Genomic DNA, 15595 nt, shown 5'->3' on the forward strand with positions numbered 1-15595 from the left:
TGAGTATTATAATATAGAAGAGAGAAGGAGAATTTGGGGTAGGTGTGAACTGAGCAAAAGCTATGAAGTCCTTCAAAGGGAAGGGGGCTTTCGTCGATCCCGACCGGTAACTTCGAGTCAAATTCGGTATACAAAGTCTAGACTACCTGGGTCAGGCGTTACTGTTTGTCCGTATACGACATATGGGGGCTTTCGCTCTCTCTCTCTCTAAAACCCATGAGATATAGCTGAATTCTATCCCCTTTCTTCCTTCTACCAAACACAAAATAAGGTGGTGCAGCTATTCTCCCTGATTTCTGCTTCAGCTAAGCTTAATTCCACACCTTTGCCTTATTATTTCTTCTGTTGATGTTGTAACTTGTAAGTGAGGTTTCTGAACCCTACAATGAATTAAAATAAGAATTTCTAAGTTGTAAATTAGAGTACTGTTTATTTCGAGAACTCAATTATTTAGAAATTGTCCCAGAGCTAGATGATTTTCTACTTTGAATATTTTGCACTAATTTTCCACAAACATTTTTATGGATGAATGGGTGTTTTTATTGGTTATGGGAATGAAAATTTGATAATTGCCCATTAAAAGAAATGACTGATTGTGTAAGAAAGTAAGTTATATTAGGGACAATATTGTTTTATATTTGATCACTATTCCATTGAAGGCCATGAATAGAGTGGTCACTCATGCTCTGAATTAATCTTGCATGGAATATAACACTGTTGGTATCTTTCAAACTTGTCTCTTTATGATTGTTTCAATCCATACAAGGATCTATTCACTCTATCAATAACTGAGTCTGATCTGGTTTATAATAGGGGATTTGTCTTTTCTATTGATTCCTATGGACTGGGTAAAAAAATAAAATAAAAATTATTGAGGCATTCAACTCCAGGGATGAATCAAAAAAGAGATATTTATTGGTTCTACCTCCTATTTTTTTTATCAAAAGAATGAATCTTTTTGTCGAAGGACCAGAAAATCTTCTGCGGGAATGATTTGGAAGATCCAGTACCAATGATTGTTTCAATCCATATAAGGATTTCATGTGGCGGATTAGGGAAAAGGAGGTATCACATGCACTTCCTCTTAAATCTCTAAAACAGAACATATGGAAGTGTTCTATGGAAGTCGAGAGGTAACGCGGGCCCTGCTGGCCTAGTTGGAGTGTTTAGGAACTTGGAGGGGGTGATTATCAAGACATACTCTGGTCCAGCAGGCAGAAAGGAATCAAATAAAGCCGAACTGTTGGTACTATTGATGGGTCTTCCTCTTTAAGGAGGAACTAGTCGGAAATCTTATTATCAAAGGAGATTCCCACAATGTGATAAGATGGGCTAGAGGACCGTCCTTTGGACACTGGAGGTTAGCTAGATTGCTGGTAGAATTAAACAATTTGTGCAGATCCATTCCAGTATCCTTCTACTATAGTTGTAAATCTGCTAATGACATTACAGGGGTGCTATAGTTTTTGTTCTGACCAGGCTATACCAAGATATATCAAAAGTTTTTCAGGTTCCTGTGGTATTTTGTATTTTTCTTTCCTAGATGGGGTGATGGGACTGGACGGCGAATGCTTAGTGGTTATATGCTTGTTTTGTTGGGAAACTTCTATATGTAATTTTCTTTCCGGGGACATCCATGATCCTCTTATCTCCAACTTTATCAATACTCAACTCAACTCAACTAAGCCTTTGTCCCAAACTAGTTGGGGTCGGCTATCTCCAACTTTATTGTTAGAATAAGCTTATGTACCTAAGGGCATTATAGTCTTTTCATAATAAATATATGTGTGTGTGTTAGGGCAAAGAAGCTAATACATAACATTTCATTCTGAAATCTCTTTGTTATCATGGTATCAGAGCCCTAGGGTTCTTCGATGCCGTAGGGAACTCCGCCACCGCCACCACCTCTCTTTGTGCCCCTCATCTGCCACCCGCACTTCTGCCGACCCTCCATGAAACCCTATCCCCGCCCCTTCCAGCCCTCTCTGACAAAGCAACAGGACTGGCGGAACGCGTTCCCCGCAGGAACTCTGATTTGCCCCCCGCTCCACCTTGTCTGGCACGCTGAGACGAAGCAGCAAGGTTGCGTGGCCCAACGAAACGCGTTCCCTGCAGGAACTCTGATCTGCCCCCCCTAGAAAATATTTTCTCCCCAGGGCAGAAAAATTTTTCCTGGAAAATATTTTCTGCGCCCCCCCGCCCCCCGAAAATCACTTTATTGGCTCCATTTTTTTCTAGGCTTGTGTTCTGCCCCCCTCACATTTTTAGATTTCGGATTTGCTCCCCCCACGCAAGGGGATTTCTGTCTTGTCAGTATGGAAAACACCATCGTGTTTCCTACTCGTCTCGTTCTGTTAGTCGTGTCGGTAGTCCTTTTGAGTTAATACATTCTGATGTCTGGGGTCCATGTCGTACTCCTTCTATGTTTGGTGGGAAGCACTTTGTTATTTTTGTAGATGATTTTTCCAGGATGACCTGGATTTTTATACTAAAGGATCGTTCTGAGGTGTTTTCTACATTTTGTTTAATTTATGTTGAAATTACAAATCAATACTCATGTTCTCTTAAATGTTTACGTACTGATAATGCCCGTGAGTATTTTTTTGATCGGCACGGTTTTCAGGAGTTTCTTTCTAGTCGTGGAATTATTCATCAGTCGTCTTGTGTCCACACTTCACAACAGAATGATGTTGCCGAGCGGAAAATACGGTATCTTGTAGATATAGCTCGCTCCATTCTGTATCAGATGCATGTTCCCAAACATATTTGGGCTGATGCTATGCTTACAACCTTCTTTCTGGCTAATCGTCTACCCTCTTCAGTTCTTAGCAATCGGTCCCCTTTTTCGGTGTTACACCCTTCTGGGGATCCGTTTCCATTACCTCCGAAGGTGTTTGGGTGTGTTTGTTTTGTTCAGGATCTCACCCTAGGACTTGATAAATTGGCCCCAAGGGCAATAAAGTGTGTTTTCCTGGGTTATTCACGAACCCAGAAGGGTTACCGATGCTCGAGTCCCCAGCTTCGCCGCACATTTATTAGTGCTGATGTCTCCTTATTTTCCTGCTTCCTCTTCTTTACCGGTATCTCCTCCTCCGTTGCCATTGCCGGTTCCGGTTCCAAGTTTGCTACCAGATCAGGTTTCGGTTCCACGTTTGCCATCGGATCAGGTTCAGCGTCCCCTACGGGTATATACTCGCAAGCATTCTACTACTTTAGTTGAGCCTTCATGCCCTGCCATCTTCTCTCAGCAAGCAGGTTCGTCTTTACCCTCATCCTCTGATGATGCTGCTCAGGTTGATGACTCTGCTGATGCCCCCATTGCGAGCCGTACCCGTTCTCGTACCACTCATCACCCGATTTCTGATGCGGTAAGTTATGCTCGCTTATCTCCTTCATATACCGCATTTATCTCATCTTTGTCATCAATTTCTATTCCCCGCTCCGCTTGAGAGGCTATGCTTGATTCAGGATGACGAGCCGCTATGGAGGCTGAGATGGATGCCTTGGCTAAAAATCAGACATGGCAGTTGGTTTCCCTTCCTCCTGGTGCTCAGGTAGTCGGATGTAAGTGGGTGTTCACCGTCAAATACCTACCTGATGGCTCGGTTGAGAGGTTAAAAGTCCGTCTTGTTGCAAAGGGCTTTACTCAAACTTATGTGATTGATTATGTTGAGACATTCTCTCCAGTGGCAAAGATTCCGTCCATCCGTGTCTTGATTTCTTTGGCCGTGAATCAGTCTTGGCCACTATATCAGTTGGATATCAAGAATGCGTTCCTCAATGGTGATTTGCAGGAGGAGGTGTATATAGAGCAACCACCAGGGTCTGTTGCTCAGGGGGAGTTGCAGCATACCGTCTGTAAGCTTAGAAAGACGATTTATGGTCTAAAACGATCTCCTCGTGCTTAGTTTGGGAGATTTAGTGAGGCCATCCTACGATTTGGTATGAAACAATGTGCTGTAGACCATTCTGTGTTCAGCTCTCTAAGCAAGGATGGTCTGATTCTCCTGGTTGTTTATGTTGATGACATTGTTATCACAGGGAATGACAAAGAAGGAATACAACGCCTCAAAGATTTCCTTCAGAATGAATTCAGCACAAAAGACCTTGGTGTTCTAAGATACTTCTTAGGCATTGTAGTGGCATATTAAAAAAAGGGGCTATCTTTGTCCCAATGGAAATATGCTCTTGATATTTTGGAAGAAACATGTCTTCTGGCAGCAAAACCTGCACAGACTCCTATGAATCCGAATGTCAAGCTTTCACCTGATCAGGGGGAGCCACTAGAAGATCCTGGTCAATACAGACGGTTAGCAGGACGGTTGATCTATCTCACAGTCACTCGTCCGGACATTGCATATGCTGTTTGTGTGGTTAGCCAGTATATGAGTGCGCCTCGGACATCACATTGGTCAGCAGTGATTCAGATAGTGAAGTATCTGAAGAAAGCTCCCAGGAAAGGTCTTCTCTTTCGGAAGCATAACCATTTGAGAATTGAGGGATACTCTGATGCAGAGTGGGCCAGATCTCCTACTGACCGGCGATCTACTAATGGCTATTGTACCTTCATAGGTGGAAATCTAGTATCTTGGAAAAGTAAGAAATAGGAAGTTGTATCACGATCCAGTGCAGAAGCAGAATACAGGGCTATGGCTTACACAAGCTGTGAATTAATTTGGCTACGATCGTTTATGTCAGAGATTGGATTCTCATACTCCTCACCTGCGTCCCTCTACTGTGACAACAAGTTAAACATTCACATAGCTATGAATCCGGTATTTCACGAATGAACTAAGCATATAGAAGTGGATTGTCACTTTATTCATCACAGGATTCAGACAGGCCAAATTCAAACCGAGTTTACTCGAACGAATGATCAGATTGCAGACATGTTTACCAAGCCGTTGAATGGAGTTCCATTGAGTGACTTATGTAACAAGCTGGGCATGTATGACATTCATACTCTAGCTTAAGGGGTAGTGTTAGAATAAACTTATGTAGCTTAAGGGCATTATAGTCTTTTCATATTCTTTTCATAATAAATATATATATATATATATATATATATATATATGTGTGTTAGGGCAAAGAAGCTGACACATAATATTTCATTATGAAATCTCTTTTTTAACATTTATCAATAATAAAAAATATTGGATCTAGATGTCCCCGTCAATGAGACCTTGGATAGTCTCCATCAAAATTGGATTTCTAGATTTCTGTTTCAAATTACCATGATTCTATGCATTGTGTGGTGATGGACAACACTTCTACCCCTAGTTGAGTTGTCTGATATGGCCTTTTCTTAATTCCATTGACAGCATATGTTTCAACTTCTCTCTTTATAGTTTATAATTCTAAGTAGGCAGCTTGTACATAATTATTCATAACCTGAACAATGGGCATTTTATTTGTGCGGCTTCTTCTAGTTTCAGTAGATTTGTAATTTTAATTTTTCATGCAGGCCTAGTGTTTATGAAATGGCTGGCAGTTACAATGATGAGGTACCCATGCTAGCTGATGCTCATTCGCAACTATCAGAAGGCGGCATGGGTGTTGAAGTACGAAGGTTTCCTACTAGGAGTGTGTCAATGTCCATTTCAATGAATGCCAGGGGGGCCTATGAAAGTGAAACTAGCCTTGTATCTCATACAGGTCCTTTGCTGAGTGAAAGGAAAACTCCTTATATACCTATGAGTGGTCCTTTATTTAGCAACCGGAAATCTGAGAACCTTTTTCAACCTATGCATGGGTTATTAGGCAACAAAAAAGGTTCCGTCATGGCAGAAGAATTTTCTTCTGTTAATGGTACAGGTCAAGACATGCCATATGACAATTTGGTTGGCAAGAATGAACATTTATTGAAGTCTGGCCCATTGGGAAGATGCAATGATCCCTACTGCACCACATGCCCAACTTATTATAATTTCAAACCAGGACAACAGAAAAAGTCCAAATCTTCAGCTGCATTTGAAAATAAGGTGCATTTTCTGCCTTCGATATATTGTTTTTATTTTTATCTAGTTTCTTGTCTTCGTTAATTTCTTTGCTGCTGTAATCTTGATGCTTCAAATAATGTCAAAGTGAGTAGTTTGTTCAACAATCTGTTTTTATTCTTTTATTGTTACAGAATTTTTAAGTAACATAAAATCAATGTTGCCTTCTTATTTTGGAAATGCCTTAGTCGCACGACATTTTCCTATCATCTATTGACTTTAGTTGCACTTAGAAGGCTAATTGGCAGAGCTCATTGTGACCAACTCAAACATACAGCCATGCTCGTGCTTACATTATGGTCACCTCCAGTGTGGACCATCCAACCGTTTGATGATCCTGTGTCGTCCTAACTTCCTCCTGTTCAACTTGTACGCTCTAATTGGAAATCGTTCTCCTTGAAAGTATGCAATCACTAGGTCCCTAACAACTGAAGAATGGTCTCTACTATGCTTTTCAACAACCACTTTATACTTATCCTTACTTGCTTGTAGTGCTCCTTGATATGCTGAATGAAGTCCTCGGCCTCTATACTACGTCGACAAGGGTAGGATATAGGGGCACGATTAAGAAGGTGGGGAATTGGGTGGCCGTAGATGGTTTGAAAAGGGGATTTTTCAGTGGAATGGTTAATCAAACTATTGTAAACAAACTCCGTTTGGGGTTAGGTTAAGTCCCATTAATGACGTCTCTCTTTTGCAAAGCATCTTAATAAATTTCCTAATATGATCTTGTTCAAATTGCTACATAGAATACTTGTTTATATGTGAGCTTTGTTTCTGGTTAAGTTATGTTTTAGGGTGCATTATAATTCATTTTATCTATAGTAATATCTGATCTTTCACCTTCCATTGATCCATCTGTGCCGTTTATATGATTCATCTTCAGATACTAATGGAATCTGCTTTTTTTTACACACATTTCCTTGTGCCTGTACAGTTCCATAATGCACTTTATGGTGACGGAAGAGGTTGGGTGAGGAGATCTTTTTCCTTTCTAGATCCATATCTTCCTGGCATCATGAATCCTCATGCCAAAGTTGTTCAACGTTGGAACAGATTTTTTGTCATTTCTTGCTTTGTGGCAATTTTCATAGACCCATTGTTTTTCTTCTTGCTGTCTGCGCAACAGGTATAACTTTGTTCTTTCAATAGTAAAATAGTATAATTTGGATTTCATCTAAGAGATTTGGTGTTTACAATTCCCAACTCTGCATCTTTAGTAAATATATATGCTTTTCAAGTTAAATTAACCAGAGAAAGAACATCATTTCATGGAATTGTGACTACTACCAACATGTTATTTAATGAATCCTATTGTTTTTTAATTCTATTGGATATTGTTGTATTATATTTTGTCATACTTGATATCTTTCCTAACACCTTGGACATGAGACTCTTTTACTGTTTAAATCTCACTAGTTGACTATTGTTGATATATTTCACATTATATGTTGGAGTCATCACATATGATGTGTGCTATTCACTTGAATAGTTATTTGTGAATAGTGAAACTCTATTTATAATGTTTGTCCATATGTATAATAAACACAAAATTTGTAGGTTTTTTACTTAGAAACCTGCGATCTTCTTATCTCCTTTCTTCATCCCATTTCCTTCTCTCTTCTTTCCTCCTTTCTTGATTTGTTTTCAGGGCTAAATCCTATGATTTGTGGACACGGACACGTGTTTCGTGTGTCGACACGGCCACTGAGTGTCGGACACGGCAAATCCCCATAATTTAGAAACGGGGACACGGCTAAAATGGAAAGTATATATAATCCTGATTTGTCGATATGGATTTGTGTGTCGAGTTTCGACACGGATACAAGTTGTCTAACATGGCAATATCTAAAAATCCAGATGGTTACACGTGCATACACATGGCAATATCTAAAAATCTAGATGGTTACACGTGCATACACATGGCAATATCTAAAAATCTAGATGGTTACACTTGCATACACATAAAATTATTGATTACTACACAAAAATGTGTCCTCACAACCACATTAACTCTAACTCTCCTGGAAGTACATTTAAAATGTCCAAAGGAGTGTTGACACGTGTGGACACACATGTCGTGTCAGACACGGCAGGACACGTCTATCAGCAATAAATTCAAAGTGTCGGCCAAATCATAGGCTAAATCATAACATAAGATTACAACTTAAAGGTCTAGAGGGTTGTTGCTCTCCTTTCTTTGAGTTTTGAACCTCCAGATAATATCCTACAGCTGATATTAGGAATCGTACACCGCACCTTCTGGCCAACGAAACCCTAGATTCTAAATGACATCTATGCTATTTGATTTATGCGTAGTTTTTTGGAATTGTTTTCCGAGTGTCTGTCGAGGCTTCTCGAAAAATCTAAGAAAAATTCAGTCTTGGGTCTAAAGGCTTTACAAGTTTCTTCGAGGAAAGTTTTGGGGATACAATCTATTATCTTTTGGTGAATGTTTTTCTCCAAAATTTATTTCTTTTATATCGCATCATTCTATGATCTACTGAGGGAGTTTATGAGAATTTCTCCCCCCCCCACCCCTTAAGTTTCACCTTATTTCAAACTGCTATAGTGTCTGTTTGAAGGTTTATTAGGTCTTAGTGATAGAAGATGTCGATTGTTGAAGCTACCTCCAATGTTTCAGGACTCAAGGTAATGCTCCTTCGGCTGAAAACTATGGTTATCCGATGCATATCTTGGTTGCTACAGTGAAGCTTGATGGTTCAAATTACCTTGAATTATCCTAATATGCTAAGATGTACATTGGTGGTAGATGAAAGCTCAGGTACCTGATAGGCTGTGTGAAGCAACCAAAGAATGATAAAGTACCTTGAATGATCCCAATCTGCTAAGATGTACATTGGTGGTAGAGGTAAGCTCGGGTGCCAGACTGTCCAGGTGAAGCAACCAGAGAAAGATGACCCACTTTTGATAAGTGGGAATGAATGAACTCGGGTCTTAGTGATAGAAGATGTCGATTGTTGAAGCTACCTCCAATGTTTTCAGGACTAAATGTAATGCTCCTTCGGCTGAAAACTATGGTTATCCGATGCATATCTTGGTTGCTACAAGCTTGATTGTTCAAATTACCTTGAATGATTCTTATATGCTAAGATGTACATTGGTGGTAGATGAAAGCTCGGGTATCTGATAGGCTGAGTGAAGCAACCAAACAATGATAAAGTACCTTGAAATCTTGAATGATCCCAATATGCTAAGATGTACATTGGTGGTAGAGGTAAGCTCGGGTGCCAGACTGGCCAGGTGAAGCAACTAGGGAAAGTTGACCCACTTATGATAAATGGAAATGTATGAACTCGTTGATGATGTCGTGGCTGACTAGTTCTATGCAACCACAAATTAGTAGAGGATACATGCTGTTAAAGACTACACATGAAATTTGGGACAACTCAAAACAAACTTATTCTCAAAGGAAGAATATTGTACGCGTATTAGTTGAGACAAGAGATATGCATTTCTACGACATTCCGATAAAAGTCTCCCCATTTCCACAGATTACTCCACAGTTCAGTGACTTTTGGAAGAGTTAGATCTCTATTAGATGTTAGAATCGGATATGAGGAAAGATGGACAAGTATTAGAAACAGGTGGAAGAGAATTGTATCTTCAATATGTTGGCATGTATGGATTCAGAATATGACATTACTCGGATGTTGATTTGTGGGAGTGATACTCTTAACTTGATGATGTGTATGCCTTAGTCTTGAGTTTAGTTTTGCCTACCGTTTCTATGGGCATTTCATTTTGCTCGCTCGAATGGAATATACCAACGCGTCATTCCATTTTGGAAGAGGCGCTACGACCAATTTTTTTTTTTAAACAATTATAAAATTCAAAAAATAAAAAAATATTTAAAAAAATTAAGAAACCATTAATGAAATTGCTCTCACCATTAAAAAAATAAAATAAGAAACCATTATGTCAATCAAACTTAACAAAAAGATACATGTTACTACTTTTATCCCAAAAAAAAAGATACATGTTACTACTTAAAATATCTACCATAGTCATGAAATTCTGCTTAAGATGGTTTGGGCATATCCAACGTAGGCCTTTGGATGCCCCAATGAGAAGAAGTGTGCCGAGTTGGAGTAAAAAGAGGTAGGGGCGGACCGGAAACAACTTGGGTAGAAACAGTGAGGAAAGACTTGAAGGCTAGGAACATAACAGAGAACATGACCTTGGATAGGATAGAATGGAAGGAAATGATCCATGTAGACGAACCTAATTAGTGTCAGGATTAGGCTTAGTCAATTTGAGCTGGGTAGATCCTTTCACCTTCTTCATGAAAATTTTCTAAAGGATTCATTAGCCGACCCCAACTAGTTTGGGACAAAGGCTTAGTTGAGTTGAGTTGAGTTGTAGTCTAAGTTGTATATTTCGTTTCGTTTCGGCCGAAACGGGCCGAAATTTCGGTTTCGGTCCGGGAACCGATACAAAATCTGGTCGGAATTCGTTTCGTTCCGGATTTCGTTCTGTTTAAGCTGTTTCGGTCGTTTCGGTCCATTTCAGCTGAAATTGTCTTAAAAGGCAGGAAAAATTAAAAAATATATACGGGAATGCCATTATAGCCGTTGGGACTGTTTTTGGACTATTTTACCCTCATTTTATAACTGTTTATGACCGTTTTATAGCCGTTGGAAGGGTATTTTCCGTCTTTTCGCATCCACAAGCATTCACACCACTACCCCATTAACCATTGTTTTTCCACACTCTTCTCTTTCACCCTTATCTTTCAAACTTCATTTACACACTTTCCCACCAACCAAGATCTACTATAATCTTCTTTTAAGCTCTTCAAGCTTCTCTAATTTTCTAACAATTTCTGATTTTTTTTTTGCATTTTTTCATATTTTTAACTATTTAAAAAAAATTCCCTCTGGAAAGCAAAACGAAAAGTTTCGACCGAAACGCGGAACGAAACTGTTGAAACACCGAAGTGTTCCGTTCCGGTCTCCAAAACGAAACGGCGAATGAAACGGATTTTACAACTTAGGTTGTAGTCATGAAATTTGGCTCTTGATGTGCATAATTAATACCAAATTTAGTGCAAACCATAAGTAAAAATCACCATTCATAGTACGAAATGTCAACTATAAATATTACACATAAATCAAGTTTGAAATTGTTCAAATTTCTCATCTCATCTCTCATCTTCTATGAGCTTCCAGAAGCCGGATCTCGTACTCAATTGAATGATATCCCTCATCATCAATACCAACAACTTCTCAAACATCATCATCAACATCGATCTCTTCATCTCTCTCATCGGTAGTAGCAATAGGTTGTTCCACTTGTTGCCCACCTAAATCATCCGTGGAAAACAATAGGATCACCTTCTGCTATCTAGTCCATCAAGACATCCTCAAGGTTGCCTACTCTAGGTTGATGGGGCCACGAGCGTAAAAACACCAGATAATCTAATCTCTGGTGCTCTAATCTGTTCCTCTTTGCGGATTTGATGTGCTCGAAAGTAATCCGGCTCTTTTCACATCTTGCCGTACTACAAGTTTGGCTAAGAACCGTAATTGCAAAGCTTTACGTTTTTGAGACGTCATTACCAAACTGTGTCAACCATTCAACTGTAATGATAAACTTCTTTTAGTCCTTGGAATGGTTAGCTACTTGTTTGTCATGGAAGCTTGTCCTTGGAGTTTGTTGTTCAATGAAAAGAATTGATGAAGAAAACTTGGACATAAGGGATGCAATTCCCCATAATGATGACATAACTTTTCTTTTCCTTTTCTTTATTTCTGGAAATTCTGTGAGCAAATGTTCAGTTGAAGTCAAATGTTTGTTTCTAATTTCTCAAGATATTTTCTGGGTATTCTGCAAGTTCTAGACAAGGAATCAAAATTCGGTTTCGGTCCTGACTTGTGTCCCTGGAGAAGTGGAAGTACTTCATGGAAATTTATAGAACTCCATAGAAACAATGGAAATTTAAGCTGAAACTTATGAAATAATAGAATAAACACAAATTGGCGTAGCCGGAAGCGCGAAGAACGAGTCGAGGTTGATTAATATCAACACCGATCGGAATAAACCTTCGAATCCATGAAGGGCGCTCGTCGAATCCACGAAGAGCTATTCTTCGAATCCACGAAGAACGAGATAACAACTTTCTCTACCAAGAAAGAAGAAAGTTTCTTTATTTTATAAAACAAACATGAACTGTGCAACAACCCTTGCACATTGGCTTTTATAAAAACACTAACTTCTTCTCTAAGTAAATCTTTACTTTCTAAATTTTTTTGAAGCCAATTCCTAAATTAGACTTAACTTCTATTCCTAAATGACTAAATTTCTAAATCTTCCTAATAACTAGAAGGAAACAAATAAATTAAATAAATAAACTCTATTATACCCACTGCATGTACTTATTTGGATTCTTGGGACACTTTCTAATTTTTAACTTTATAGCCAAAAGTAGTGGCCACGTCATTCCCCTTCACTTGAAGAGAACTCGACCTCGAGTTCATTGGTGATGTCGTTGTAGAATCTCTAACTTCAAAGACCTTACTAAATTGATGCTTGGCCCTTTCGGCATTGTACTTAGATTTGGACTCGTCGAGGTTCTTTTCCTTCTTTTTGACACCTTTGTAGATTCACTTCTTCTTTTCCTTCTTTGATTTGACAAGAGATTCTTTTAGTGCCAAACATAATTGGCACTCCACTTGAAGGGGTTTGGGGTCCTCCTCTACTTTTGATGAACACATAACTTGATGCATCGTTAAGTATTGCTTGGAAGCACAGATGGTAGGCTGGAAAGCACGGGTGCGCCCAAATGGGCTGCGCACCAGTACTGGGTGCATATCCGACACGGGTGCGCACCCGTGTAGTTTTTTTTAAAAAAAACCAAAAAACAGAAATGGGTGCGTGTCGGGTGCGTTTGGGATGCGCACCCCGACGCACCCAACTCGTTTTAACTTTTTTTAAAAAAAAGAGAGAGAAAGGGGGTGCTATTAACAAAGAGGGGGGGTTTAAATAATGAGGGAGGGTTTTAAAACCCTCTCCCTCTCTCACGATCGTCTCTCTCTCTCTTTCTCTCCTCAGCCTCTCTCCTCTCATCTCCCCAAACCCTAACCCTAACCCAACTGGGGGACGGCGACGACACGGCACAAGTAGACTCTCTCTCTCTCCTCTTTCTCTCTCTGTTTCTCTCTCTCCCTCTCTCCCTCTCTGTTTCTCTCTCTCTGTTTCTCTCTCTCTCTCCCTCTCTCCCTCTCTGTTTCTCTCCCTCTCTCCCTCTCTGTTTCTCTCTCTCTGCCTCACACTCTCTCTCTGTCTCATTCTCTCTCTCACCGTCTTTCCTTCTCCCTCTCTATCTGTCTGCCTCACACTCTCTCTGCCTCACTCTCTCTCTCTGTGAGTGTGTAAGTCCCTCTCTCTCTCTCTTAATTTGGGTTCCCCAATCCCCACAACTGATTGGAGCCCAAATCAGTTTTTGGAGTCAAAATTATGTTTAATTTTGACTCCAATAATCTGATTTGGGATCACAATTAGGGGTTTAACCATTTAGGGAGGGAGTTAGTTTTTAATCCATGTTAATTTGGGATTGTGATTTATGACAACCAATTGGGAGCCCAAAAGTCCAAAACTGATTTTTGGAGTCAAAATTATGTTTAATTTTGACTCCAATAATCTGATTTGGGATCACAATTAGGGGTTTAACCATTTAGGGAGGGAGTTAGGGTTTAGTCCATGTTAATTTGGGATTGTGATTTGTCACAACCGATTAGGAGCCCAAAACTGATTTTTGGACTCAAAATTATATTTAATTTTGACTCCAATAACCATTTTTAGGCTCACAATTAGGAATTTAGGATTTAGGGACTTAGGCCTTTAAATTAAACCCTACTTATTTGAGATTGCTGTGTTTGCTTACTAAATAGTCTAAATTTGTGTTTGTTCTTTCTTTCAATAGATTTCAATCATAAGAATCAAGAATGTCTTCATCTGGGGCTAGTAGCGCCGCCCAAGCCACAAATGCACCACCTTCTACTTTTAGTGATGAAGACCTCTCGAAGCCCTTATGGAGGTATGTCACTAGATTTGATAAAGATCCTAAGGGTGGAGGGAATGTGAGATGAGAATGTAATTTTTGTCATAAGAGTTGGAATAGCTCCTACACAAGGGTTAGAGCGCACTTGTTGAAGGTATCTGGACAAGGAATTGGAGCGTGTCCTAAGGTGAAAGCAAGTGACCTACTCGGAATGCAAATGTTGGAGGAAGAATGCAATGAGGCTATGAAGCAAATGCTCCCAAGAGAGTGCCATTGCTGCCATCATCAAGTAGTGGATCATTGAGTTGCTCAAGTAGTATGTTTGTCCCTCCAAGTTTTGATCTAAAGAGGAGGAAGACAAGTGGTCCAAGTGGAAGTGTGAGTGCTATTGAAAAGGCATTTAACATGGCGGCCCGCGATCACCTACATGGCGAGATTGCTCGGATGTTTTACTCCGGTGGCTTGCCATTTCACCTAGCAAGGAACCCACACTATGCGAGTTCATACTCTTATGCGGCCAACAATCAAATTTCCGGTTATTTGCCTCCGGGGTACAACTTGCTAAGAATGACTCTACTACAAAAAGAGAGGGCAAATGTTGATAGGTTGTTGCAACGCTTTAGAGAGACATGGAAGGATAAAGGGGTGAGCATTGTTAGTGATGGATGGAGTGACTCACAAATGCGGCCTCTCATTAACTTTATGGCGGTAATCGAGGGTAGGCCTATGTTTTTCAAGGCGGTAGATTGTTCGGGGGAGACAAAGAACAAACATTTCATTGCCAACTTGTTGAAGGAGGTAATTATGGAAGTTGGGCATGAAAATGTTGTCCAAGTAATTACCGACAACGCCGCAAATTGCAAGGCGGCCGGGCAACTTATTGAGGCATTTGGACCCCATGTGTGGTGCACACCCTCAACCTTGCTTTGAAGAACATATGTGCGGCGAAGAATATGAAAGCAAATCAAGTTACATACGACGAATGTAGTTGGATGACGGATGTTTCGGGAGATGCTAGCATCATTAAGAATTTCATAATGAATAATTCCATGAGACTAGCCATATTCAACGAGTTCAAGACTTTGAAGTTGCTTTCCGTGGCGGAGACTCGATTTGCGAGTGTTATTGTTATGCTTAAGAGATTGAAACTCTTAAAGCAAGGTCTTCAAGCAATGGTTATTAGCGACAAATGGACTTGTTATAGGGAGGATGACATGGGAAAAACGAGGTTTGTAAAAGAGAAGGTGTTAAATGACGTATTGTGGGATTCTATCGACTACATACTCGCATTTACATCCCCCATCTATGACATGCTTAGAGAGTGTGACACGGATACTCCTTGCCTTCACTTGGTTTATGATTTGTGGGATACCATGATAGAGAAAGTAAGGGCGACGATATATAGGAAGGAAGGAAAGAGGAAAGAAGAGGAGTCCAAATTCTTTGATGTGGTGCATGAGATTCATGTTGCTCATTGGAACAAGAGCAACACTCCACTTCATTGCTTGGCTCATTCATTGAATCCAAGGTTAGGTGACTTTAAATTTATTTGGATAATTAGCTATTTATGTTTATT

At 39.8% G+C, this 15595-nt stretch overlaps 1 protein-coding gene across 3 annotated transcripts in view; it reads left to right on the forward strand.

Moving 5' to 3' along the window:
- The window catches only part of LOC143877858 (putative cyclic nucleotide-gated ion channel 20, chloroplastic), a 48294-nt gene continuing 32699 nt past the window's right edge, over positions 1-15595 (forward strand). For 2 of the 3 annotated variants that reach the window (XM_077380135.1, XM_077380137.1), the window contains exons 1-3: positions 1-360; positions 5465-5981; positions 6934-7125. In XM_077380135.1, the coding sequence (XP_077236250.1) occupies positions 5481-5981; positions 6934-7125 (693 nt within the window). In that variant the 5' untranslated portion in view covers positions 1-360; positions 5465-5480. The remainder of the gene's footprint in view (positions 361-5464; positions 5982-6933; positions 7126-15595) is intronic. The other variant, XM_077380138.1, reaches the window with a different exon arrangement.

This window comes from Tasmannia lanceolata, unplaced genomic scaffold (genome assembly GCF_043159265.1).
Source record: "Tasmannia lanceolata isolate RefF3 unplaced genomic scaffold, GAP_Taslan_0.1 ptg000005l, whole genome shotgun sequence".
In the NCBI taxonomy this organism is placed as follows: domain Eukaryota; kingdom Viridiplantae; phylum Streptophyta; class Magnoliopsida; order Canellales; family Winteraceae; genus Tasmannia; species Tasmannia lanceolata.